The sequence below is a fragment of the Papio anubis genome, chromosome 16 (genome assembly GCF_008728515.1).
Source record: "Papio anubis isolate 15944 chromosome 16, Panubis1.0, whole genome shotgun sequence".
In the NCBI taxonomy this organism is placed as follows: Eukaryota; Metazoa; Chordata; class Mammalia; order Primates; family Cercopithecidae; genus Papio; species Papio anubis.
In genome coordinates this window covers 20095981-20123551 of record NC_044991.1, presented here as the reverse complement: position 1 = coordinate 20123551, position 27571 = coordinate 20095981, and the positions used below count along the sequence as shown (strand labels likewise).

At 50.6% G+C, this 27571-nt stretch overlaps 1 protein-coding gene across 2 annotated transcripts; it reads left to right on the top strand.

Annotated features, from left to right (window-relative positions):
- The first annotated feature begins 343 nt into the window (after positions 1 to 343).
- On the top strand, positions 344 to 24516 carry TCN2 (transcobalamin 2). Of its 2 annotated transcripts, none has more exons than XM_017945254.3 (10): positions 344 to 471; positions 3610 to 3818; positions 7362 to 7554; positions 9167 to 9336; positions 10640 to 10792; positions 11588 to 11760; positions 11887 to 12073; positions 13598 to 13763; positions 20069 to 20184; positions 23914 to 24516. In XM_017945254.3, exons 2-10 carry the CDS (start codon positions 3755 to 3757, stop codon positions 23973 to 23975), a joined length of 1284 nt encoding a protein of 427 aa, XP_017800743.1. In that variant the 5' UTR covers positions 344 to 471; positions 3610 to 3754; the 3' UTR covers positions 23976 to 24516. The 2 variants fall into 2 exon arrangements, with proteins under 2 accessions (XP_017800743.1, XP_017800742.1); XM_017945253.3 differs by having other exon boundaries at positions 3607 to 3818.
- Positions 24517 to 27571: the final 3055 nt, after the last annotated feature.

The window sequence follows — 27571 nt, the reverse complement described above, 5'->3', positions numbered from 1 at the left end:
TATATATATGTGTATATATATATGAATATATGATTTTAATATATGTACATTTATGTGTGTGTGTGTGTTAGCCAGGATGGTCTCGATCTCCTGACCTCATGATCCGCCCGTCTCGGCCTCCCAAAGTGCTGGGATTACAGGCTTGAGCCACCGCACCCGGCCATATATATACATTTTTAATCACTAAAATAGATATTTCATATAGAACCAGAATTGTGTATTTGTTATATCCATTCTTCTCATGCCATCTTTATGCATTCAATTTTATTTTTCTCTTTTGGGTTAATTATTAGGCTAGTCCTAGCCAAGTCAGCCTAAAACCACCAGAAACAAACCCAGTTGACCTATTCCAATGAGGGAAACCACCAAGTAAAGGAACTGCAGTGATCTGGCTGAACACAAGGAAAGGCTATTAAAGAATTGAGGGGAAGGGTGGAGTTCGGTGAAGTGTAAAGCAAGCAGTGTTTTGAGGTAAGCAGGCTGAAAGTATCACAGGGCGCTGTATGAAGGGTCAGCTTCAGGTCTGGATGGCAAAGTGGACTTAGAGTGTTGTTTCCTTGGAAACTACAAAGTTAAGAGAAATGTGGAATGCTGAGTCCAGAAACACCGTATCTGAGACTGCTTCTCTGTGTCAAAATGACATAGCTCTTCCAGGCAACAGTGGGATGTTCTATTCTTACTAATGGGATATCAAACAGCAAATTTCTGATCGCTTGTGATTTTAGGGGGAAAAATATAAATATCAGTAAAAAAGTAGTAGTCAAAGAACACAGGTATTAGGACACTTTACAGCTGTAGCATGCATGGCCTTGATAGAAATGTTTCCTGTTGGCTAGGCGTGCTGGCTCATGCCTGTAATCCTAGCACTTTGGGAGGCTAAGGCAGGCAGATCACTTGAGGTCAGGAGTCTGAGACCAGCCTGGCCAACAAGGTGAAATCCCGTCTCTACTAAAAATACAAAAATTAGCTGGGGGTGGTGGCGAGAGCCTGTGATCTCAGCTACTCGAGACGTTGAGGCAGGAGAATCGCTTGAACCTGGGAAGAGGAGGTTGCAGTGAGCCGAGATCGTGCCATTGCACTCCAGCCTGGGCAACAGGAATGAGACCCTGTCTCAAAAAAAAAAAGAAAAAAAAAAGAGACAGAAAAAAAAATGTTTCCTGTTGATGTTGCAGCTGGCTTTAGAGGTCCGTGTTATCCCAGTCTAGTGGGAGCGCAGGCAGACTTTTACTTTCTCGTTCCAAGCTAGTTTTCACCACGAATAGAAATCTTGATCTGGCCAGGTACAGTGGTTCATGCCTGTAATCCCAGCTCTTTGGGAGGCTGAAACAGGAGGATCGCTTGAGCCCAGGAGTTCAAAAATAAAAAAATAGAAATCCTGATGCAAATGATGTAATCATTTTTGTTTTTCACATTCCCTGACCACATGACCTAAAATAGCACTACCCCTGACCAGTCACTCTATTTCTTTTTTAAATTTTACTTTATTTTATTTTTAGGACAGGGTCTCCTTCTGTTGCCGAGACTGGAGTGCAGTGGTCTGATCTCAGCTCACTGCAACCTCAGCCTCCCGGGCTCAAATGATCCTCCCACTTGTAGCCTCCCAAGTAGCTGAGACTTACAGGCACACATCACCATCCTTGGCGGTTTTTTTTTTTTTTGTAGAATCAGGGTCTCACCATCTTGCCCAGACTGGTCTCAAACTCGTGGGCTCAAGCAATCCCCTGCCTTGGCTTCCCAAAGTGCTAGGATTACAGGCATGAGCCACTCTGTTTCTAATATGTATGGGAAATGTGCTGTCCTCCTATTCCTACTCCCCCCACCCTCTGGCACTGAGTCCAGGTAGGCAGGCAGGGGGGTGTCTCTCTCCTTTACTTCGACACCCTCACAACCTTGGGGATCAGAAGTGACTCTCTGGAAAGATGCTGCTGCTTCTCACCAGAGGCTGACGATACGAAGGCCACCTCCATGGCCACCTCCTCCAGGCTGCCCTCCTGGAAATAGCAGGAATCATAATTGTTGTTACTGGAAACAGGCGGAGGGTTGGGGGAGCCAAGGCAGTCCCACCCAGGACCAAGGTGGCTCTATTGCACACACTTCGCCGTGGCTCCCCTGAAGGTCCAAACGTGGGGTTCTGCAGAAGCTGGGCTCCCCACTGACCTCCCCTCTTCCTCAGGACCTCCAAGGGTGCTCCTGCTAGTGGCCACATCCAGCCTTTCTGACTGGACAACCTATCTTTTAAAATTTTCAAGTACTTCCGTAAACAGATGCACGTTGCTGTATTTATTTATGTCAAGAGCTTGGTTTGTGATAAGTCAAGCTCAAAAACAGATTGTCATAAAAGAGTGAACCTTGGCAATTTGCCATAAAATAATTACAATACAGATTGTACATGCAAATGATTAGAGATATTTTAAGGTCATAGTGTCTTCACAAATTGAGCTGAAAGGGAACTGTTAGAATGATCTTGCCTAACCCTCTCATCTCACATAGGAAGAACTATTTTAAACTCAGAGAGGTTAAGTGACCTGGCCAAGGTCACACAGCCACCACTAGTTAACTCATATACATTGATGCTCCTGTGGGACTGGGCAGATGAGGAATCTTTTGTTCTCTTTCCTGTCTGCAGGGATTTTTTTTGACGTTACTTTCCTAGTTCTGGCAAGTACCCCTGCTTCTGGTAGTTTTGTGTCTCAATTGATTCAATCTCATTCTTTATTTTATTTTATTTTTGACACAGGGTCTCACTTTGTCACCCAAGCTGGAGTGCAGTGGTATGATCTTAGCTCACTGCAGCCACCACCTCCTGGGTTCAAGCAATTCTTCTGCCTCAGCCCCCCAAGTAGCTGGGATTACAGGCATCCGCCACCACGCCCTGTTAATTTTTTTTTTTTTTTTTTTTTTTTTGTAGAGACAGTGTTTCCCCATGTTGCCCGGGCTAATCTCAAACTCCTGGGCTCAAGTGATCTGCCTGTCTCAGCCTCTCAAAGTGCTAGGATTACAGGCGTGAGCCACTGTGCCCAGCCTTAATCCTATTCTTTAACTTGTTTTGTTTTGTTCTCTCCAGGAGGCTCCCAGCTCTTTTAGATTGGTTGAGAAAAGTGGCCTGGCTGGTCTGGGGCCAGCGGCACCCCTCCCTCCCCCAAACTGCCCAACTCCCCCACCCCTGCAATCCCCTCCTCCACCACCAAGGGGGGTGGTGCTGAAAAACAACTGACTCCAGCAGTGCTGCTCACGTGACCACTGCAGCTGCAGCTCCCGTTCTGCTCCTTGTCCTGGGCTAGGTGGGCACTACCAGGGGCTCCTTCTGTAAGGGGTACTAGGTAGGCACCCGGTCCTGCCGATCCACCACTGGAACAGCTAAGGGGACAGCAGACAGGCACGGTCGGACAGACTTGGCAGATCAGACGTCAGGCCCTCTGCGCTAGTCCCGGGCTCTTTAAGCAGGAACGTGGATGGCCTCAAGATGTCTCACATGGTCCCACTCACCCTCCTCCTCCCTTTGTTCCCTGCCTCCAGGAGGGCTGCTCTGCCCTTCCTTCCTCTGTTCTTTGGCCTTCTGTTCCCTGCCACCACAGACCTTTCCACCCTCTCTCTCTGCTGACTTAGCAGCGCATTGCAGGCCTGGAGGATTAATCAGTGACAGGAAGCTGCCTGTCTCGGAGCGGTGACCGGCTGTGGTCAGGAGAGCCTCAGCAGGGCCAGCCCCAGGAGTCTTTCCCGATTCCGGATCACTGCTCACCCACCTGCTGCTGCCATGAGGCACCTTGGGGCCTTCCTCTTCCTTCTGGGGGTCCTGGGGGCCCTCGCTGAGATCTGTGGTGAGTAACTCGCCTCTGTCCTGTGGCTTGTTCCTTCTGGGTCCTTAGGAGGGTGACTGGGGCATAGGATAGGGGAACTTACCTGCCCCTCTGGGCTCCCATAGCAGTTTGGACTTAGCTGGACCTCAGCATTTAACACATCGTATTGTGACTGATTATATGTCTGACTCCTCACCAGACAAGATCTCCTCCGTTAATTCAGTCTTTAGTTCACACATTCGTTCAGCACATAGTTACTGAGCCTTTTCTCAGTGTTAGCCTTTGGGGAATGTGCAAGGCGTGAGACAAGTCTAATTCCTGCCATCCTAGAGCTTGTGTTCTGGGGAAGGGGGACGGACAAAAGAAATCAATGGTTAGGTGCTCCCACCTGAAATCCCAGCATTTTGGAAGGCTGAGGCGGGAGGATCGCTTGAGTTCAACAGTTTGAGATCAGCCTGGGCAACATAGGGAGACCCCATCTCTACAAAAAATAAAAAAAATTTAAAAATAGCTGGGCATGGGGAAGACTTTCTGAGGACCGAGAGGGAACATGGGAGCTGAGACTCGAAGGAAGAAAAGGAGCTGGCAGGAAAGGAGTGGGGGACACACATTCTAGGCAGCAGGAAGTGAGTCTTCAGAGGTCCTGCCTGCTCCAGCTCTGTGCCCCAAGGGGTCTCTTGGAGCACACTGTCTCCTGGGACCTGTCTGTGAGTCTGAGCTCAGAGGCTCAGGGCTGCTCCTTCAGACAGGAGGCCGAAGGCAGGCTTTGGGACTCTGGGCCGCCCACGCCTCTTTTCCCCTCCTCTGCACCTAGGATTACGCTCAGCAATACACTTTCACCACCGTGGGCTCTTGTAACTCTGGGGAAACCCTGAGAGGTGGGTGCAGTCATATCCAGGTGTCAAGTAAAGAAGTCGAGGGTTGGAGGGGTGAGTGACTCGCTCAGGGTGCTCCACCTTTACCAGAGCTTTGCTGAACTTAGTTTTTTAGAACTTTTCTTTTTTTGTTTTGTTTTTTGTTGAGACAGGTTCTCACTCTGTTGCCCAGGCTGGAGTGCAGTGGCACGATCTTGGCTCACTGCAACCTCTGCCTCGCGGGTTCAAGTGATCCCCCCACCTCAGCCTCCCAAGTAGCTGGGCACTACATGTGCATACCATCATGCTCGGCTAATTTTTGTATTTTTTTGTAGAGACAGGGTTTCGCCATGTTGCCCAGGCTGGTCTCGAACTCCTGGGCTCAAGTGATACTCTTGCTTTGGCCTCCCAAATTGCTGGGATTACAGGCGTGAGCCACTGTGCCCAGCCAGAACTCCAAGCCTCTCATCTGTGTTCCATAAATAAATCAGACTCCTCAGGTCTGGGCCCAGGAATCCCAGCTCTTGGTTCATGTCTGGACAGTTTCCCAGGGGAGTTCTGGGTTCAACCAGCCAGAACTTTCCCTCCTGCAGACCTGGCTGGCCTGGTCCTCAGCCTTGGACACTTAGTCCATTAGCTTGACCCCACAGGAACCCCCATCCCTTGGGGTCTGGGGAACCTTGAACTGGGGTTTGGGGTGCAAATATCTGTGCTGAGTCACTTAATTGCACCCAGCCTCATTCCTTTACCTGTAATAGGGCTAAGAATGCTCCCCTGCCTTCCTCCTTGGTGTAGTACAAAGGAGGATCCCATGACACCTGCTCTCCCAGTTTAAAGTTCTGTGTGTGTATTGTGAAATTGACAAGGATCACTGCACAAACGCTAATGCAAAGTGGGCTCCTGTGCTTCCTTTTCTCCTTCTTCTTCTTCTTCTTTTTTAAAAAATTTTCTTATAGAGATGAGGTCTCACTATATTGCATGGGGTTGGTTTCAAACTCCTAGGGTCAAGCAATCCTCCCACCTTGGCCTCCCAAAGTGCTGGTATTATAGGCGTGAGCCACTCTGTCTGGCTCCTGTGCTTGTGAATGTCAACAGCAATCAGCCCTTAGCTGGCCTGGCTGGGCTGGTAGGGCAAGAGCTCACCCAGGGCTGCTTTTATTACCCTAGGTGAATCTGCCTGGCCCCTTCCTTCTAAGGAGGCTGCTCTGTGGTTGTCAGTCTCTCCCTTTACAGCTGGATCCTGGTCTTTCAGTTTCTAACCCTGTGCTGACTAATCGTGCTGGAGGTGAGAGCCCAGGGTGAGGTCAGGGAACTCCCTTGCGAGTTTCAAGAAAAGGGAGAAGGAAAGAGAGGTGAGGAGGCACAGATGACCAGAGGGACACAGGCTGGGGGAGACTGAGACAGACCCAGAGAGCCTCAGAGACATTGAGGGAGAGAGACAGAGAAATGGAGATAGACATCAAAATTGGTTCTGAGTGAGAGAAAGGGAAAAAAGCAACCCCCCAGTCTCTCTTCATTAACATCTGGTGAGAAACCAGCCATGTGCTCTGGTCTGGGCCCACACAGCAAAGGATTATGTAGGGTTTCATGCTAGTGGATGGCTACCTTATAGCAACAGATATCTGGAGCTGTCGGGAAAACAGACACGAGGTTGTGGGACCCAAACCCACAGAGATGGAGCTGTGTTCTAGGAGCTCTGGTCCTCGCACCAGGAGGCCCAGGAGGCAGATGAGGCATCTTGCAACAGCTCCTTTTCTTAGTCCCCTGGGATATGGCACAGTGGAGGCCACCATCAGGCAGCTGGAGCCCAGCAGCAACTGGGAGGCGGTAAACGGGGACAGAAAGTCCAAGGTGCCTCCAAGGCAAACTACTCTAAACTACCCTGTGCTGAGCTCAGGTCCCTTGGAACTATCCGTAAGGCTTCCACTTCCAGGGTGTTTCAGTATTTTGGTTGCACAGCTTCAAATAAATACAACTGCAACAGGTAAATGGCTGCAAAAGCTGTGGCTGTTTTCTAAGAGCTCATCTCACAATCTCAGATCCTCTTCACTTAAACAGAGATGGCAGGAAAAGCATTATTTTGAGATCTTCATGGAGGAAGTTCACCAGGCAGCCTCAATTCAGCAGCTGGAAGTCTGTGTTGTTTGAACATTTGATGTGTAACATGTTCTGCGTGTGGGCCGATGTTTTTGTAAACGGGCAGTGCACACATTCAGCAGGGCACCAGAGAGCAGGGGCTTTGCAGTTAGTTCCATCCTTGGCTCTGCAGCCTTGTGTAAGACATGACATGACTTTGAACTTCTGTTTCCTCTTTTGTGCAAAGCAATGATGACAGTATCTACATCACAGGACTGGCATGAGGACCAAGTGAGATTGGGCAAGGTGCCTGGGCACACCCCACAGCTTGGCATACAGTCTCACCGTCACCGCTGATGGGCAGAGTGGTTGCCTGGCAATAGCATCCTCTACCTTCAGCCTGCCACCTCTTTCGCTGGCTGGCTCCAACTGCTCTTTTGGGATACATGCTTCCCCCCTTTTTCCCTCCCACTGCCTTTCAGTATGGCTGCAGTTCCCCCTGCAAGTTGGTGTGTGCTGGATGGAGGTGGGGGTGAGGACATGTATTCCCTGGGGAAGGCCCTGGTAACGTCAAAGCACTTCTTTGCTGGTGGCCTGGCCCTGTGACCTCACTTGCACCATTTTCTTTCCTAAGAAATACCAGAGGTGGACAGCCATCTGGTAGAGAAGTTGGGCCAGCACTTCTTGCCTTGGATGGACCGGCTTTCCCTGGAGCACCTGAACCCCAGCATCTATGTGGGCCTGCGCCTCTCCAGCCTGCAGGCGGGGACCAAGGAGGACCTCTACCTGCACAGCCTCAAGCTTGGTTACCAGCAGTGCCTCCTAGGGTATTACCACAGTCTCTTCAATGGAGGGCCTTTCTCTGTGTATAGAATGAAGGGGTTGGTTGGATTAGATCAGAGATGCTAATGCAGGGCTCCTCTTGCTACTACTGCCCCTCCTCAGTGATGTCTGAGGCAGACATCACTAATCCATGGCTGTACTCTTTTTTTGATAAGCCCAGGAGCAGCATCTGACTCTGTACTCCCTTAGTGTGCCTGAGGTAGACATCACTAATTGATGACTGCAGTCTTCCACATTAAGCCTAGAAGCAGCATCTGACTCTGTGTGCTCCCCTCCCATGCATGAGGCAGACATCACTAATCCATGACCACACTCTTTCATACTGAGTCCAGAAGCAGCATCTTTTTTTTTTTCTTTTTTTTTTTTTCTCACTCTGTTGCCCAGGCTGGAGTGCAGTGGCACAATCTTGGCTCACCCCAACCTCCACCTCCCAGGTTCAAGTGATTCTTGTGCCTCAGCCACCTGACTAGCTGGGATTACAGGCATATGCCACCATGCCCAGCTAATTTTTGTATTTTTGGTAGAGACAGGGTTTTACCATGTTGGCCAGGCTGGTCTTGAACTCCTGACCTCAGGTAATTTGCCTGCCTTGGCCTCCCAAAGTGTTGGAATTATAGGCATAAGCCACTGCACCAACCCAAAAGCAGCATCTTTCTGTACTCCCTTTTCAAGAGGCATTACAGAGAGGCCTGTTTTGGAGTTTGAATGAGAGGTAAATAATCAGGGGCAGCCATGAAGCGCCTCTTCCTCAGACTCCCTCCTGAGAAGTGGATGCAGGGGTGGCAAGAAAAGAAGGCCAGGCATAGTTGCTCATACCTGTAATCCCAACATTTTGGGAGGCTGAGGCAGGAGGATTGCTTGAGCTCAGGAGTTCGAGACCAGCCTAGGCAACATATTGAGACCACGTCTCTTAAAAAAAAAAAAAGAAAGAAAGAAACAAAAATAAAAAAAAATTAGCTAGGCGTAGTGACACATGCCTGTGGTCCCAGCTTCTCCGGAGGCTAAGGTGGGAGGATCTTTTGAGGCCAGGAGAACAAGGCTACAATGAGCTATGATGGCACCACTGTACTCCAGCCTGGGAGACAGAGTGAGATCCTATCTCAGTAAAAAAAATAAAAATCTGGCCGGGCATGATGGCTCACGCCTGTAATCCCAGCTACTCGGGAGGCCAAGGCAGGAGAATCACTTGAACTCGGGAGGCGGAGGTTGAGGTGAGCTGAGATCGCGCCACTGCACTCCAGCCTGGGCAACAAGAGCGAAACTCTGTCTCAAAGAAAATAAATAAATAAAATTAAAAAAATGAAAAAGAAAGGAGGGGGCATGTGGGTGAAGTATGGACAAAATAGTGGGGCAGGCACAGGTGATTTGGATGCAGGAGCCCTCGGAGTTTATCCTTGAATCTAATTGTTCATCTTTATTAAATATTTGTGGCATACACCTCACAACAATATAGCTAACACACCTACTTTTGGTGCTTTTATTAACGCTTCCCACTGTTAAGATTTTTTCCACTTTGTGATGCTGGTGGGGTGGGCGCTCCAAGCAGGCTTACTGCGTGGCACTTTCTCACAAAGCCATTAACTGGCCTTGTCCTAGGTCTGCCTTCAGCGAGGATGACAGTGACTGCCACGGCAAGCCTTCCATGGGCCAGCTGGCCCTCTACCTGCTCGCTCTCAGGGCCAACTGCGAGTTTGTTGGGGGCCACAAGGGGGACAGGCTGGTCTCACAGCTCAAGCGGTTCCTGGAGGATGAGAAGCGGGCCATTGGTGAGCAGACATCATCGGCTGGGAGTGGGGAGCACCTGGGAGGGCTCATCAGATGATATTCTCTAGTGAAAATCAGAACTTTGGGTTTTCTCCCCAGGCGTCTTTCCCACCATCCATTCTGCCCGTCTCACTGCCCATGTCGAGGCTCGAACCTGTCCCCATAGTCATCCTTGATCCAGCCTTTCCCACGCTGCACACACTCTATTGACAGGTGTTTTCTGTTTTGTATTTTTTGGTTTTTTTTTGAGATGGAGTTTTGTTCTTGTTGCCCAGGCTGGAGTACAATGGTATGATCTCAGCTCACCGCAATCTCCACCTCCTGGGTTCAAGCGATTCTCTTGCCTTAGCCTCCCGAGTACCTGGGATTACAGGCATGCACCACCACACCCAGCTAATTTTGTATTTTTAGTAGAGATGGGGTTTCTCCATGTTGGTCAGGCTGGTCTTGAACTCCCGACCTCAGGTGATCCGCCTGCCTCAGCCTCCCAAGGTGCTGGGATTACGGGCATCAGCCACTGTGCCCGGCCCATTGGCAAGTCTTGTATTGGCAAGCCACCAAGATTGACTTGATTATCCACCTTCGGGACAACTGGACAGCCTGCTTATGACTTACGCCTTTGTCTCTACTAGCTCTCCTGCCCTGACTTGACCCAGCACACAACAGCCAGAGCCAGCCTTTTCAATATAAACCTGATCTTGCTGGCACTGTTTAAACTCTGCAGGGGCCCCTCACTGCTCTGTGGCCCAGCCTGTCTACCTTACCTTCTCCCCAGCTCTGCTCATCTGTTTTCTGCCTCCCACACACACCTGCCCTCTGTGGGCTCCGGCCATACGGCTCTCTCTCATTTCTCAACTCATAAGCCGGTGTCTTCATACAGGCTCCCTCCATCTGGACTGGCTCCCCGACGTGCAGTTCACTCCTGCTCTACCTTTGGCTCTGCCTCCACCCATCCCCAGCCCCCTCCAGCATTACTTCCTTGGAGGATCCTGTCTTGACTTCCCAGCCGCCCAAATATCACTACTTGGTCTGCATTCCCATTACGATTGCAGTCTCATGAGCAATTGCTGTGGTTGAGGCCTGAACTGCGCAGTGCCCATCTGCCATGGGTCTCCTGCTTCCTCTAAGCCCAGTGAGATGCACAGTGAGACCTCAGCACGTATGGGCTGAGGCAGTGAAGGAATGAAGGATCCCATGACCCAAAGGAGTGTATTGGAAAGTGCAGACCAGGGGTCCCATGCGCTGGTGGGGCTGGCTGCTGGGTGGGGGCAGAGAGGCAACCACTTGGTTTTTTTTCCCTCCGAGGCCATGATCACAAGGGCCACCCCCACACTAGCTACTACCAGTATGGCCTGGGCATTCTGGCCCTGTGTCTCCACCAGAAGCGGGTCCATGGCAGCGTGGTAGACAAACTCCTGTATGCTGTGGAACCTCTCCACCAGGGCCACCACTCTGTGGGTGAGTAGGTCAGACCCTACTGAGGCCAGGCTGGCACTCCCTCAGTCCCCAGGCCTGCACTGATGACCTCCATACCCTGGCCCCACACTCACCTTTCCTTGGGACCCCTCCGTATCAAGTCTTTTAGGGGTGAATTGGTGGGACTCATGGGTGATGCTCCAGCTGTGAGTCAGCTTTGGAGCTGGTAGGTGGATATCTTGAGGCCAGGAGTTCAAGACCAGGCCGGACAACATGGTAAAACCCCATCTCTACTAAAAATACGAAAGTTAGCTGGGCATGGTGGCACATGCCTATAGTCCCAGCTACTCGGGAGGCTGAGGCAGGAGAATCACTTGAACCTGGGAAGCGGAGGCTGCAGTGAGTAGAGATCACACCACTGCCTTGGGTAACAGAGTGAGACTCTGTCTCAAAAAATAAAAAATAAAATAAAACTCCCCTAGTGATTCCAATGTGTGGCCAAGTTTGGAAATAGGTGGTATAGGGTCAAGTCCTTTCGGGCCTCCCTCCTCCAGTCCTTCTCCCTAACCTCTATCCCTCAAGTTGCAGAGTGATCAGCCAAACCAGTTTGCCTAGAAATGAGCAGTTTCCTGGGACATAGGATTTTCAGGGTCCAGACAAGGAAAGTCTTGGGCAGACCAGGTTGAGTTGGTGCCCTCAGCTGATCTGACCATGTTGCCCTTCTTCTCCAAGCCCTCCTGTGGTTGCCCATAGCTACAAGGGCCTGACTCTCAAGCCCCCACCTGTCCTGGCCCCTTGGCTCTCCAGCTCATCACGTGTTCTGTTCCCCCCTTCAAGACACAGCTGCCATGGCAGGCTTGGCATTCACCTGTCTGAAGCGCTCAAACTTCAACCCTGGTCGGAGACAACGGATCACCATGGCCATCAAGACAGTACGAGAGAAGATCTTGAAGACCCAGACCCCCGAGGGCCACTTTGGGAATGTCTACAGCACCCCATTGGCATTACAGGTGGGAAAGAGACTCTGGAGCCATGGCCACCCTGGGGAACAGTGAGCGGGGAGTGTTCAGGGGCTGGAGCACCTAGCCCCTCCCCACCGGCTGACCTCCTCCCTCTCTTCCCCACTCTATCACCAGTTGCTCATGACCTCCTCCATGCCTGGGGCAGAGCTGGGAACAGCATGTCTCAAGGCGAGCGTTGCTTTGTTGGCTAGTCTGCAGGACGGAGCCTTCCAGAATGCTCTCATGATTTCCCAGCTGCTGCCTGTTCTGAACCACAAGACCTACATTGATCTGATCTTCCCAGACTGCCTGGCACCACGAGGTAGCCCAGCCTTTTGTGGAAGCACAGCCCTTTACAATCTGCTGCGCACGCGTTGACGTCCCAGTGAGGGGAGGGTGCTTCGTCCTGATTTGCTGAGTCTGCACAAGTTTGTGGGTGTGCATGGGACACAGCAGCCAAAATGTGGTCACAGCTTCTGGAAGCTGACAGTGTGGGGAGGAAGACACTAAATGGAGAGCCCTGGGCATACCGCTTGTGTGATACCCAGTACAGACATGTTTGAGTGAATGGATGAATGAATGAAGGAATGAATGAGGAGAGACACATTTTGGTTAACTCTAATACAACATGATAAGCCCCAGTAGCAGCATGATCCAGGCTTCCTCTGAGAAAGGGGCTAAGGAGGTGATTGGATTTGCCAATTAAGAATGGAGAAGGAGGCCAGGTGCAATGGCTCATGCTTGTAATCCCAACAATTTGGGAGGCCAAGGCAGGTGGCTCACCTGAGGTCAGGAGTTTAAGACCAGCCTGGCTAACATGGCAAAACTCCATCTATTAAAAATACAAAAAAGTAGCCAGGTGTGGTGGCGAGTGCCTGTAATCCCAGCGACTCAGGAGGCTGAGGCAAGAGAATCACTTGAACCCCAGAGGTGGAGGTTGCAGTGAACTGAGATTGCGCCATTGCACTCCAGTCTGGGTGACAGAGTGAGACTCTGTCTCAAAAAAAAATAAATAAACAAAAAATAAAAAAAAAAACAGAAAAAAGAAGAAAAGAATGGAGAAGAAGGAGGCTGGACACGGCGGCTCGTGCTTGTAATCCTAGCACTCTGGGAAGCTGAGGCGGGTGGATTGCCTGAGCCCAGGAGTTTGAGACCAGGCTAGGCAAGATGGTGAAACCCTGTCTCTACTAAAATACAAAAGATTAGCCAGGTGTGGTGGTTGATGCCTATAATCCCAGCTACTAGGGAGGCTGAGGCACAAGAATCACTTGAACCTGGGAGGCAGAGGTTGCAGTGAGCCGAGATCGCGCCATGGCACTCCAGCCTGGGCGACAGTGTGAGACTCTGTCTCCAAAAAAAAATACAAGAATGGATAGAGTAGAGCCGAGAAGAGGCAGCAAGAACAAAGACACAGAGGTGCACAGAGTTTGAAGGAATTTTGAGGAATCGTCTTGCAAAAGAATGGGATCTGGGAGAATGATGGAGTGGAAGGCAGATGAATGAAGGGGAGGTGAGCCCATCAGGGTAACAGAGACGCATTGTGAACAAATACATGTTCTAGAAAGAGCCTTCTGGAGTGCTAGGTGCCAGAGAGGTGGGAGGAAGGATACTGGAAGCAGAGGAACCAGTGAGGGGCCTGATCTTGGGTGGTGGGAGATGTGGGGAATGAGGGACAGGGGAGGCTGGGATGGAAGCCAGGTTTCAGCTGAGCAGGTGGTGGTGGCATTGATGGAGATGAGGACTTGGGGAAGGACAAGGTCCAGGTGTCTTTGAGGGAAGACAGGAAGACAAATATCCAGGATCCCTGTCCTCACACCAACTACCCCTTCCTTTCTCCCTGGCACAGTCATGTTGGAACCAGCTGCCGAGACCATTCCTCAGACCCAAGAGGTCATCAGTGTCACACTGCAGGTGCTTAGCCTCTTGCTGCCATACAGACAATCCATCTCTGTTCTTGCCGGGTCCACCGTGGAAGATGTCCTGAAGAAGGCCCATGAGTTAGGAGGATTCACGTGAGACTCCCACCTCCCAGTCCTTACCCCCACCCCAGCCCCACATGCCTGATACAGGGTCACGGAAGAGACAGGGGACAGAGGAGAGGGTTCCCTCGGGAGAGACACTGGCCCTGCTTCTGCTTCTACCTGCTCCGCTCCTTTGTTGCCCATGGTGTTATGGAAACAGGGAGCCATAGGCCAGCATTGTCATTGAGAGAGCAGGCTCTGGAGGCAGAACCCCCCAGTTGGAATCCCAGCTCTAACCAGCTAGGTTCCAGGTAGGCACCCACAATTCACTGAGGAGAACAGTTGTGCCCCCTCCATGCAGGGCCAGTATGAGGAGTCTGGGAGTTAGTACACATAGAGATGGTGGCATGTGCTTTTTATATGTGCAAGTTCCAGCACGTAGCAAGCGCTCAACACAGCGTTGCTTTCATCAGAGTGAGAACTGCTTTTTGTTTGTTTGTTTGTTTGTTTGTTTTTAAAAGACAGGGTCTCACTCTGTCACCCAGGCTGGAGTGTAGTGGTGCAATCACGGCTCACTGCAGCCTCAAACTCTGGGGATGAAGCAACTCTACTGTCCTGCCTCAGCCTCCCGAATAGCTGAGACAATAGGCACGTGCCACCCATCCCTGGCTAATGCTAATTTTTTTTTTTTTTTTTGAGACAGAGTGTCACTCTGTTACCCAGGCTCTGGAGGCCCAACTTGTGTCTGTGTATTTATTTTTATTTATTTATTTATTTATTTTTTATCTTTTTTGAGACCGAGTCTCGCTCTGTCGCCCAGGCTGGAGTGCAGTGGCCGGATCTCAGCTCACTGTAAGCTCCGCCTCCCAGGTTTACGCCATTCTCCTGCCTCAGCCTCCCGAGTAGCTGGGACTACAGGCGCCTGCCACCACGCCCGGCTAGTTTTTTGTATTTTTTTAGTACAGACGGAGTTTCACCGTGTTAGCCAGGATGATCTCGATCTCCTGACCTCGTGATTCGCCCGTCTCGGCCTCCCAAAGTGCTGGGATTATAGGCTTGAGCCACCGCGCCCGGCCCATTTATTTATTTTTTTATTTCGAGACAGAGTCTCCCTCTGTTGCCCAGGCTGGAGTGCAGTGGCGCAATCTCGGCTCACTGCAAACTCCATCTCCTGGGTTCAAGTGATTCTCCTGCCTCAGCCTCCTGAGTAGCTGGGACTACAGGCATGTACCACCATGCCCAGCTAATTTTTGTATTTTTAGTAGAGATGGGGTTTCACTATGTTGGCCAGGCTGGTCTCTAACTCATGACCTCAGGTGATCTGCCTGCCTTGGCCTCCCAAAGTGCTGGGATTACGGGCATGGGCCACTGTGCCCGGCCATGTATTTATTTAGGCAAGGTCTTGCTCTGTTACCCAGGCTGAAGTGCAGTGGCACAGTCATAGCTCACTGCAGCCTCAAATTACCCAAGCAGCAGGGACTACAGGTATGCACCACCACACCCATCTACTTTTTTTTGAGATGGAGTCTCCCTCTGTCGCCCAGACTGGGTTGCAGTGGCACAATCTCAGCTCACTGCAGCATCTATCTCCCGGGTTCAAGCGATTCTCCTTCCTCAGCTTCCTGAGTAACTGAGACTATGGGCATGCACCACCATACCTGGCTAATTTTTATATTTTGAGTAGAGATGGGATTTTTCCATTTTGGCCAGGCTGGTCTTGAACTCTTGACCTCAAGTGATCTGTCTGCCTCAGCCTCCCAAAATGCCAGGATTACAGGCGTGAGCCACTGTGCCTGGCCCAGAATAAGAACTTTTATTATATCTCAACTTTATTTGAGACAGGGTCTCACTCTGTCACCTAGGTTAGCGCGAAGTGGCACAATCACAGTTCACTGCAGCCTCAACCTTCCAGGATCAGATGATCCTCCCACCTCAGCCTCCCAGGTAGCTGGGAACTACAGGCATGCGCCACCACGCCTGGCAAATTTTTTTTTTTTTAATTTTTTGTAGAGATGGTATTTCTCCATGTTGCCCAGACTGGTTTCAAACTCCTGGACTCAAGTGATCTACCGACCTTGGCCTCCCAAAGTGCTGAGATTACAGGCGTGAGCCACCGTGGCTGGCCAGAATAAGAACTTTTATTATGAAATAAGTTTGGCCCAATCCTTTTATTAATTACCTCAAGGAGGTTGGACAATGTCCTTACATTTGCTTCTCACCCTGAGCTTAGACCAGTCTGAGAATGAGCATGTCTGGACTGCTATTTGATACTAGGTCCTGCCCATGATGAAATAAGATGAATGTAATTCTCATGTTATCAGTAGGGAGTCCAGCCCAGAGAAGTTGAGTGCCTTCCACCAGGTCACGCAGACCACAGACTTCTCCCCTACAATCATGGACCTGTTTCTGTTCCCAATGGGCCCCAATTTCTGTCCCCAGTGGGAGTTCCTGGAGAACAGCATCCTGCATCCAGGGAGGGCCCACAATTGGGTTCTTCAGGTCCTCTAGGCCAGGGAATCTCAGACCAGAGATATGCAAAGACTCCTCCAAAGTACAAAAATTCTCCCAGACCCCAGGTTGAGTTATTTCTTCTGTAATATGACTTAGATGTGTACTGATATGTTTACTAAATATAAAGTCTTTGGCCAGAGGTGGTGGCTCACTCCTATAATTCCAGTGATTTGGGAGGCTGAGGCAGGAGGATCACTTGAGCCCAGGAGTTCAAGACCAGCCTGGGCAACATAGTGAGACTACCATCTCTACAATTTTTTTTTTTTTTTTTTTTTTAAGGTGGAGTCTTGTTCTGTTGCCCAGGCTGGAGTGCAGTGGTGCAATCTCGGCTCACTGCAACCTTCACCTCCTGGATTCAAGCGATTCTCCTGCCTCAGCCTCCCAAGTAGCTGGGATTACAAGCGTGTGCCACCATGCCTGGCTAATTTTTGTATTTTTTTAGTAGAGACTGGGTTTCACCATGTGGGCCAGGCTGGTGACGAACTCCTGACCTCAAGTGATCCACCCACCTCGGCCTCCCAAAGTACTGATTAGAGGCATGAGCCACCGTGCCCGGCCCCCCAAAATTTTTTTAATTAGCTGGGCATGATGGTGTGCACTTGTAGTTCTAGCTACCCAGAAGGCTGAGGTGGGAGGACAGCTTGAGCTCAGGAGTTCAAGGCTGCAGTGAGCTATGATGATGTCACTGTCCTGCAGCCTGGATGACAGAAGAAGACTCTGTCTTTAAAAAAAAAAAAAAAAGGCCAGGCGCGGTGGCTCACGCCTGTAATCCCAGCACTTTGGGAGGCTGAGGCCGAGGCGGACCTCTGGAGTCAGGAGATGAGGCCCTGGGAGTAGAAACCCGTCTCTACTAAAATACAAAAAAAAAAAATGAGCAGGCCTTGATGGTGAGCGCCTGTAGTCCAACTTCTTTCGGGAGGCTGGGAGCAGGAGAATAAGCGTGAACAAGGGTAGACTTACAGTGAGCCAGGATCGCCACTCACTCCAGCAGGCAACAGAGCCAAACTTCTCTCAAAAAAAAAAAAAAAAAAGACTGAGTGTGATGGCTCACACCTGTAATCCCAGCCCTTTGGGAGGCCAAGGCGGGCAGATCACTGGAGGCCAGTAGTTCAAAACCACCCAGGCCAATATGGCGAAACCCTGCCTCTACCACACACAAAAAAGTCCTTTCTCTTTCTAGCAGTAGGCAGCTTTAAATCCCCAACAACTTTGTAAATTAAATAGAAAAGTATAAAAACCAATATCATTCAAATAAGGACGCTCTGCAGAGGCGCCAGCCTGCACTTTAGTACCTCCCTGTATTTGAGCTGCAGTGAAGCCTGAGCACTCCTGCCCTGGCTCAGCCACTTCATTCACTATGAGGGCCACCTCCCTTCCCTTCCTGGTGGCCTATGGCACATAGCGCAATGCTGCTGGGCACCAGCGCAGTCACTGATGGCCACACACAGGCTGAGTGCCCTTGGGAGGGCTGAGACCCACAGACTGAGATTACCCAGAACCGGCTGGTATTCGGGTTTGAATATTGTCAGCAAAATGAAAGACAATTTGAATTTAACATTTTTATTCAGAGCTCAGGGACCTCTGGGAAGACACTGTGGACTCCAGTCTGAGAAATGGTTCTCTTGTTAATGTGTGTGGATGCTGGAACTGGGTTCAGGCATGAAGACTACATTTGAGGCCCCTGAATGCACAGCGGAGAAAGCTCTTCTGCAGACAGACAGATAGACAGATGTGGAGAGAAGTGGCCCTGTGCAGCACATGGCCCTGCAGAGTTAAGGAACGGGAAAAGGGCTACTCTGTGACATTCCTTAGAACAGTACTTTCCCTTCGCTTAAGTCACCCCAAATAGATTTGTGTTTCTTTCTTTTTTTTTTTTTTTTGAGAGGGAGTTACACTCTGTCGCCCAGGCTGGAGTGCAGTGGCACAATCTCAGCTCACTGCAACCTCTACCTCCTGGGTTCAAGCAATTCTCCTGCCTCAGCCTCCCAAGTAGCTGGGATTACAGGGGCCCACCACCACACCTGGCTAATTTTTGTATTTTCAGTAGAGACAGGGTTTCACCATGTTGGCCAGGCTGGTCTCAAACTCCCGACCTCAGGTGATCCACCTGCCTCTGCCCCTGCCTCTGCTGGGATTACAGATGTGACCCACTGCACCCAGCCTGTGTTTCTTAAAACCAAAAAAATCCCTCTGTCTCTAAGACTGCAACCTTCAATAACTTAGGGCTGTATTACCCCAGAGGGTACTTTCTGGAAGATGCATCGGTTCACATCACTCCTCTGTTACCTCGATGGTCTCACCTCCTTTTCATTCATTTGCATTCTCCCAGAACCCGCTCATTTGTTGTTATTTTTTGTTTGTTTGTTTGTTTGCTTTTGTTTTTGAGAAGCAGTCTTGCTCTGTCACCCAGGCTGGAGTGCAGTGGTGTGATCTCAGGTCACTGCAACCTCCGCCTACTAGGTTCAAGCGATTCTCCTGCCTCAGCCTCCTGAATAGCTGGGATTACAGGCTTGTATCACCACACCCAGCCTAATTTTCGTGTTATTAGTAGAGATGGGGTTTCACCATGTTGTCCAGGCTGGTCACGAACTCCTGACCTCAAGTGATCCACCCGCCTCGGCCTCCCAAAGTCCTGGGATGACAGGCATGAGCCACCGTGCCTGGCCTGACCCCGCTCTTTTGAAAGACCATTCCCCCAAATTCTGTGCACCTGTGTGCCTTTCTTCTCTCTGCCTCCTCTCGGCTCTGCCCCGCTCTCCTCCCTTCTCCTCTGGCAAATCCCACTCATCTCTTCAAGCCACTCTTCCAGGGGAAGCCCTGATCGTGCTGCTTCCTCCTGTGGGAGGGACGAAGGACCTGGCCTACAGAGTTTGTTTTGTTTTGTTTTGTTTTGAGATGGAGTTTCGCTCTTGTTGCCCGCCTGGAGTGCAATGGTGCGATCTCGGCTCACTGCAAACCTCCACCTCCCGGGTTCAAGTGGTTCTCCTGCCTCAGCCTCCCCAGTAGCTGGGATTACTGGCATGCACCACCACACCCAGCTAATTTTGTATTGTTAGTAGAGATGGAGTTTCTCCATGTTGGTCAGGCTGGTCTCGAACTCCTGACCTCAGGTGATCTGCCTGCCTCAGCCTCCCAAAGTGCTGGGATTACAGGCTTGAGCCGCTGTGCCTGGCCCAGGCTCACGGAGTTTTAAGAGACTTCCTGTGGCAGTGGCATCCAGACAGAGTGAAGAAACTCAAAGTTGGAGGCCAGAAGCTCAGGAAAGAGGGAGTGTGAGTGAGGAGTCTCTTGGCTGCCAGGGCCAGAAATTGAACTCCAACCCTCTCCACAACAGTGGGTGTAGAGCATGTAGAATCAGAGAGGTAGCTGAGCCATGCAGCCCCAAGAAGAGGGGAATGCCACTGAGCCACAGAGACCCAGTGCCACTGCCAGGTGTCTCTGCCTGCATTTCCCATGACCCTCCCTCTCTCTGCATGCAGGCTTCACCCTCTCTCATTGTACATTGTACACATTCTAGGTGACACCGGCAGCTTCTGATTCTCATGCCCCATAACATCAGCCCCCCAGAGAGGGGACAACTGCTGAGCTGATAACATAATAGATGCCCCTTTCCTGGAGGCCATGGTCATGGTCAGCGTGGAGAGGATGAAGCCTGAGCAGGCAGGATCGGGGATCTGGAGGGGAAGGAGTTGAGACCACAGACCTGTGGCTAGGTGGCCCGGGAAGGGTTTGACTAGTGTCGGCCCAAAGAGCTTGGAAAGGATTTTCCTGCTGTGGGTGAGTTCTGCCTCTCCCCTTAGGGACAACAGCTGCCTCTTCTCTCTCTCTGCCTTTCCCTTTTGTAGATATGAAACACAGGCCTCCTTGTCAGGCCCCTACTTGACCTCTGTGATGGGGAAAGCGGCTGGGGAAAGGGAGTTCTGGCAGCTCCTCCGAGACCCCGACACGCCCCTGTTGCAAGGTGAGTCATGGCCTGACGCCCTGGACGTGCCCCCTACCCCAAGTTTACCCAGCCAAGAGGCTTCATCAACTTACCCCAGCTTTCCCTAGCACCCTCCTGGGCCACAGCTTCACAAAATCAATGATGCTCAAAGTTGGATATATTATATTGAACTGAAGTCTTAGAATTTTTATGTAAGTTATTGTGGAAATTCCAGGAAACTAAATAGATTATTAAAAAAAAAAAAAAAAGAACTAGAAGAAAATTTAAATCACCTAGAATTCCTACTACGTAGGAATAATGTCTCTCTCTCTTTTTTTTTTTTTTTTTGAGATGGAGTTTTGCTCTTGTTGCCCAGGCTGGAGTGCAGTGGTGCGATCTTGGCTCACTGCAACCTTCACCTCCTGGGTTCATGTGATTCTCTCGCCTCAGCCTTCCTAGTAGCTGGGATTACAGGTGCCTGCTACCATGCCCAGCTAATTTTTTTGTATTATTAATAGAGATGGGGTTTCACCATGTTGGCCAGGCTGTTCTTGAACTCCTGACCTCAAGTGAGCCCCACCAGCCTCAGCCTCCCAAAGTGCTGGGATTACAGGTGTGAGCCACCGCGCCCAGCCAAAATAACGTGGTGGTGTTGTTCGTTTTTGTTTTTGTTTTGAGATACGGTCTTGCTCTGTCACCAAGGCTAGAGTGCAGTGGCACAATCTCAGCTCGCTGTAGCCTCAACCTTCCGGGTTCAAGCAATCCTCCCACCTCAGCTTCCTGAGTAGCTGGGGCTACAGGCACACACCACCATGCCCGGCTGATTTTTCTATGTGTGGTAGAGACGAGGTTTCACCATGTTGGCCAAGTTGGTCTCAAACTCCAGAGCCCAAGCGGTCTGCCTGCCTCTGCCTCCCAAAGTTCTGGGATTATAGGCATGAGCCACCATGCTCTGCCAAAATTACTTAATTTTTCCTCTAGATACTTTAAAAAAATATGCCAGTAAGTTTTTCATAAAAAAGTGGAGCCATGCTATCCAGTGGAAATAAAATGTTGCCCACATGTATAATTTTAAAATTTCTACTTGGTAAAACTTTTATATACATATACATATACATATTTATTTATTTATTTATTTATTTATTTATTTATTTATTTATTTATTTTGAGATGGAGTCTTGCTCTGTTGCCCAGGCTGGAGTGCAATGGCGAGGTCTCAGCTCACTGCAACCTCTGCCTCCTGGGTTCAAGTGATTCTCCTGCCTCAACCTCTCAAGTAGCTGGGATTACAGGCGTGTGCCACCATGCCCAGCTAATTTTTGTATTTTTAGTAGCGACAGCATTTCACCATGTTGGCCAGGCTGGTTTCAAAGTCCTGACCTCAAGTGACCTGCTCGCCTCAGCCTCCCAAAGTGCTGGGATTACAGGTGTGAGCCACTGCGCCTGGCCTGCAAACAGACCCTTAAAGGTCATCTGTCCCTACTCTTGCTACTTAAGTTGCCTTTATATTCCACCCCTAAAGAACTTTTATGGGGCACTTACCGTATGTCAAGCATTGTGGCGAGTGCTTTAGAGAAGGCGGGACTTTCTGAGGGAGCCCACTAAAAAGCATTCTTTTTTCTTGCTCTCATTCTGAATAAATTGGGGAATAAAAAATAGGAGCTACAGATGGACACCCCAAGTCTGGCCAGTTCTATTACTGATAAAGACAGGAGGATGTAGCTTAGGGTGAGAGCTAGGTGGACCCAGCCAGGAAGCAGACCTGGGCAGTTGTAGCCTCTACCTCCTACGCACTCTGCCCTTAAGTCTAGCAGGAAGCCCACTCCCAGTAGAAAAACAGAGAGAGCCCCCGCTACACGTGCCTAGTTTATTCTTCCCAAATCAACCAGTTGCATAAATCACTCCTCTATCTTCCTTGGGGTGGAAAGTGGATGAGAGTTATAATTTGAGTTCCCTTTTGTCTTAGTCCATTGAAGCTGCTATTACAAAATACCATAAACTAGGTGGCTTATAAACAGCAGAAAACGGTGGCTCACGCCTGTAATCCCAGCACTTTGGGAGGCTGAGGCGGGTGGATCACCTGAGGTCAGGAGTTCAAGACCAGCCTGACCAACATGGTGAAACCCCGTCTCTACTAAAAATACAAAAAATTAGCTGGGGGTGGTGGCGGGCGCCTGTAATCCCAGCTACTCGGGAGGCTGAGGCAGGAGAATCGCTTGAACCCAGGAGATGGAGGTTGCAGTGAGCTGAGACCACACCACTGCATTTCAGCCTAGGCGACAAGAGCGAAACTCCATCTCAAAATAAAATAAAATAAAAATTAAATTAAATTAAATAACAGAAATGTATTTCTTACAGTTCTGGAGGTTGGGAAGTCCAAGATCAGGACACGGACAGATTCAGTGTCTGATGAGGGCCCACTTTCTGGTGGTACCTGCTGCCTGTGTTCTCACATGGTAGAAGGGACAAGGCAACTCTCTGCGGCCTCTTTTTTTTTCTTTTTTTCTTTCCTTCTTTATTTTTATTATACTTTAAGTTCTAGGGTACATGTGCACAACATGCAGGTTTCTTACATATGTGTACACGTGCCATGTTGGTGTGCTGCACCCATTAACTCGTCATTTACATTAGGTATATCTCCTAATGCTATCCCCCGCCGTCCCTCCACCCCACGACAGGCCTCTGGGGCCTCTTTTTAAATTTAAAAAAAAAATGTTTTCCTGGCCCTTGCCTGGTGAAGGAACCTCTTTTATAATGGTAGTTTAAAAAATTTTTTTTTTTTTTTGAGATGGGGGTCTCACTCTGTCACCCACGCTGAGTGCCGTATCACGATCTCAGCTCACTGCAACGTCGCCTCCCAGGCTTAAGCAATCCTCCCACCTCAGCCTCCTGAGTAGGTGTGACCATAGGCCTATGCCACAAAGCCCAGCTAGTGTTTTGTATTTTTGATAGAGATGTGGTTTCACCATGTTGCTTAGGCTGGTCTTGAACTCCTGAGCTCAAGTGATCCACCTGCCTCGGCCCCCCAAAGTGCTGGGATTCCAGGTGTGAGCCACCCTGCTCGGCCTATAATGGCACTTTCCTATCCCATTCATGAGGCTCTACCCTCATGACCTAATCACCTCCCAAAGGCCCTAAGGCCTCCTGATCCCATCACCTTTGAGGTTAGGTTTTAACATTTAAATTTTGGGGCAACACAGACATTTTGGATCATAGCACCTCCATTGAAAGGGAACATTTCTGACACCTGGCTCTCTCAGAGGGCCCTTTCAGCTCCCCTGCAGGCTGCATTCCCACCTAACCAACAAGCGCACCGACACTCACTCACTCAGAGGTTAAATAACTTGTCCAGAGTCACAGCAGTAATGAATAACAGAGCTGGGGCTTGAATCCAGGCATCCTCCTAGAGCCTGGATTCTCTGTAGTGAGTGAAGGCTGACTCCCGGGAGACTTCATGCATGGTCCTGGTTCCCTCTCCAGACCACACTGCGCAAGTTTCTCTTCCCGATGGCCCCGAGGGTGTTACCAAGACAGCGGCCCTTCCTGTCAGGTGTTTTTATTGCCAGATGAGCCCGTGGCCTCAGGAACCCTTTAGGAAGCTGAGTTCAGAGTCTTTGAGCAGGCTTTGGGGAGGTTCCAGCTTCTCACCACCAAGCCCCAGGTGGATTCGTACAGACCCTGGCCTCAGGGTTGGGAGACTGGAAGATGAGGTTGCAGGGTACAATATTCTGCCCAGTTCACCCCGCCTTGCTCAATCTGTTTCTGCAGGTATTGCTGACTACAGACCCAAGGATGGAGAAACCATTAAGCTGAGGCTGGTTAGCTGGTAGCCCCTGAACTCCCTCATCCCAGCAGCCTCGCACACTCCCTGGGCTTCTACCCTCCCTCCTGATGTCCCTGGAACGGGAACTTGCCTGACCCTGCTGCCACCTCCTGTGCACTTGGAGCAATGCCCCCTGGGATCACCCCAGCCACAACCCCTTCGAGGGGCCTACACCATGGCCTACCCTGAAACAGGGAGCCAAGCACCTTCCCTGGGAAGTCTTTCTGGCCAGGTCTGGCCAGCCTGGCCCTGCAGGTCTCCCACGAAGGCCACCCCATGGTCTGATGGGCATGAAGCATCTCAGACTCCTTGGCAGAAGGAAAAGGAGTCTGCAGGCCGCAGGTGTTGTGAGGACCACTTGTTCTGTGGTTGGGGTCCTGCAAGAAGGCCTCCTCAGCCTAGGGGCTATGGCCCTGACCCCAGCTCTCCACTCTGCTATTAGAGTGGCAGCTCCGAGCTAGTTGTGGCACAGTAGCTGGGGAGACCTCAGCAGGGTGCTCAGTGCCCGCCTCTGACAAAATTAAAGCATTGATGGCCTGTGGACCTGCTGCAGTGGCCTAGTGCCTCATACTCCTCAGGTGCAGGGGTAGGGACAAGAGAAGGGGGAAGTAACCCCATCGGGGAGGAGTGGAGGGTGGCTGAGCCATCTCTGGGCATTGGGGGAGTGATGGGAATGCCAGCACTGACGACATTGACTACTACTGACTGAGCACCCACTACTATCTGCTGAGCACTCACTTGCTAGATACTATCTTGAACAACTTTATGAGGTTGCTGATATTTTCATTTTTATCCTGCTTTACCAATCAGGAAACTGGGAGGCCGGGCATGGTGGCTCATGCCTGTAATCCCAGCACTTTAGAAGGCCGAGGCAGGTGGATCACAAGGTCAGGAGTTCGAGACCAGCCTGGCCAACATAGTGAAACCCCATCTTTACTAAAAATACAAAAAATTAGCCAGGTGTGATGTTGCGTGCCTGTAATCGCAGCTACTCGGGAGGCTGAGGCAGGAGAATTGCTTGAACCCTGGACGCGGAGGTTGCAGTGAGCCGAGATCGCGCCATTGCACTCCAGCCTGGGCAACAAGAGTGAAACTCCGTCTCAAAAATAAAAAAAATAAAAAATAAAAAAATTAAAAAAAAAAATCAGGAAACTGGTGCTCAAAAAGGAAAAGTGACTCAGCAAGGTCACAGACTAGGCAGTGAGGCTGTGGGAACCTGGCTCAGGGACACAGACCTGGCCTGGGACAGCCTTGCAGCTCCTCCACTAAAATACTGAAAATAAGAGGCTTCGATGATGGTTATAATCGTATGGCAGAACCCCAACTCAACTGGAGCCTTGGGACCCCGAAGCTAGGGTCTCACTCCCTGCTCTTCCCCAAGGCACCATTAGGGCACCACCCCAGGCCTTGGCGGCCGCGACGCGGGGATCCTGCCTCTCATTGGTCAGGGGCTTAGGGGCTCTGGGCTGCCCTCTTGAAGGTAGGGTTCAGCCCAGGCAGGCACCCCCTATGCTGCACCCCACCAAGGCTAGGAAGAGGTCCTGTCCTCAGTGGGAGGGACCCTCTGATGAACAGCCCATCAGGTCTGGGTCCACGTGCCTGGGAAGAGATAGTGACACACTTGGAGTCCTTGAAGCTGCAAATCAAACCTCCTAGAGCACCATCTTCAAATACTTAGGGTCTGGGAAGATAGGGGAAGTAGGCAATTTAAAATATTTCTTTACATTGGGTCAGGTGCTGTGGCTCACGTCTGTAATCCTAGCATTTTGGGAGGATGAGGATCACCTGAGGTCAGGAGGTCAAGACCAGCCTGGCCAACATGGTGAAACACCGTCTCTACTAAAAATACAAAAATTAGCTCAGGCGTGGTGGAGGTGCACCTGTAATCCCAGTTATTCAGGAGGCTGAGGCACGAGAATTGCTTGAACCCAGGAGGTGGAGGTTGCAGTGAGCCAAGATTGCACTACTGCACTCCAGCCTGGGCAACAGAGTGAGACTCCATCTCAGAAAAGAAAGAAAGAAAAAACAACCATTATTTTATATTGAAAAAAACTTAGGTGTACCAGGAAGCCAAATGCAAAATCAGTCCCCCCGCCTTTTTTTTTTTTTTTTGAGATGGAGTCTCACTCTGTCGCCCAGGCTGGAGTGCAGTGGCGCGATCTCGGCTCACTACAAGCTCCACCTCCCGGGTTCACACCATTCTCCTGCCTCTGCCTCCCGAGTAGCTGAGACTACAGGCTCCTGCCACAACGCTCAGCTCATTTTTTTGTAGTTTTAGTAGAGACAGGGTTTCACTGTGTTAACCAGGGTGGTCTTTATCTCCTGACGTCATGATCCGCCCGCCTCGGCCTCCCAAAGTGCTGGGATTACAGGCATGAGCCACCACGCCTGGCCAATCGGTCTCATTTTTAAGGTGAAATGTCTATGCCCAGAACCCCAAACCTCTGCTTGTTCACTTGCCCATCCTTAATCATGGTGAGAGCACTTCAGGGAGGATTCAGGACTGACTTGTCCTATGACTGACTCTCCCTTAACAGTCCTGAAGCAGAGGCACAGAGATTCATGGGCTGGCAGCTTGCCTTCGGTCGCACAGCCTGTGGGTGGCAGAGCTGAGATTCCCCCACCTTGCGCCCCAGTGCCAACACTTGCTGTTGTACCATGCCACCTCCCTGCCCCCTGAGACTGGGCCTGAGGAAGCCACAGGCCCCTCCCATGTTGGGGAGACTGGTTGTGGCAGGTCTCAGGCCAGGCTAGAGAGAAAGTGAAGGGGAACTACAGGGGGCTGCTCTGCACTGGACTCTGAGGGGCTCATGAGCTGGGTTTGATCCTCCCTCCAGGAGGGACGGTTGGGGTGTGTTTGGCCCTGAGGAGCAGGAAGCTGCTGAATCCTGCTCAAATGAAAAGATATTTGCTAAGCCAGGCACAGTGGCTCACACCTGTAATCCCAGCACTTTGGGAGGCAGAGGCAGGCGGATCACTTGAGGTCAGGAGTTCAAGGCCAACGTGGTAAAATCCTGTCTCCACTAAAAATACAAAACTTAGTTGGGTGTGGTGGCAGACGCCCGTAATCTCAGCTACTCAGGAGGCTGAGGCAGGAGAATCACTTGAACCCCGGAGGTGGAGGTTGCCGTGAGCCGAGATCACACCACTACACTCCAGCCTGGGCAACAGAGTGAGACTCCAAAAAAAAAAAAAAAAAAAAAAGGATATTTGCTGAAAAGACCCAGCCCGTCAAACTCAGGGGCAGTCAAGGGAGGTAGTGAAATGGAAGCTGGAGCTCAGAGCTTCTTCACCTCCCCTGCCCTCAGGCCTTCTCTGCCTCCTTCCCACCAGTCAGCTGCTTCTGGGCATGGTCCTGGCAGAGACTTGTCTCCCTTCCAGTTCAAGCTCCCTCTTACTTTCTCAGCTTGTGTCCCACGCCACTGAGTCTCTGAGACACTGGGTCAGATGTCTAGTCTGGCACAATTGGCAGGAATCCCGAGAAACAGTGTGGGTGAGGCGACAGTCATGTTGGGTACATGGCCGCATAACAGGGTAAGAGTGTGACCAACAGAGGCCCTCCATCTGGGACTGGGAGGCAGGTCTATGTCAGCCTGTATTTAG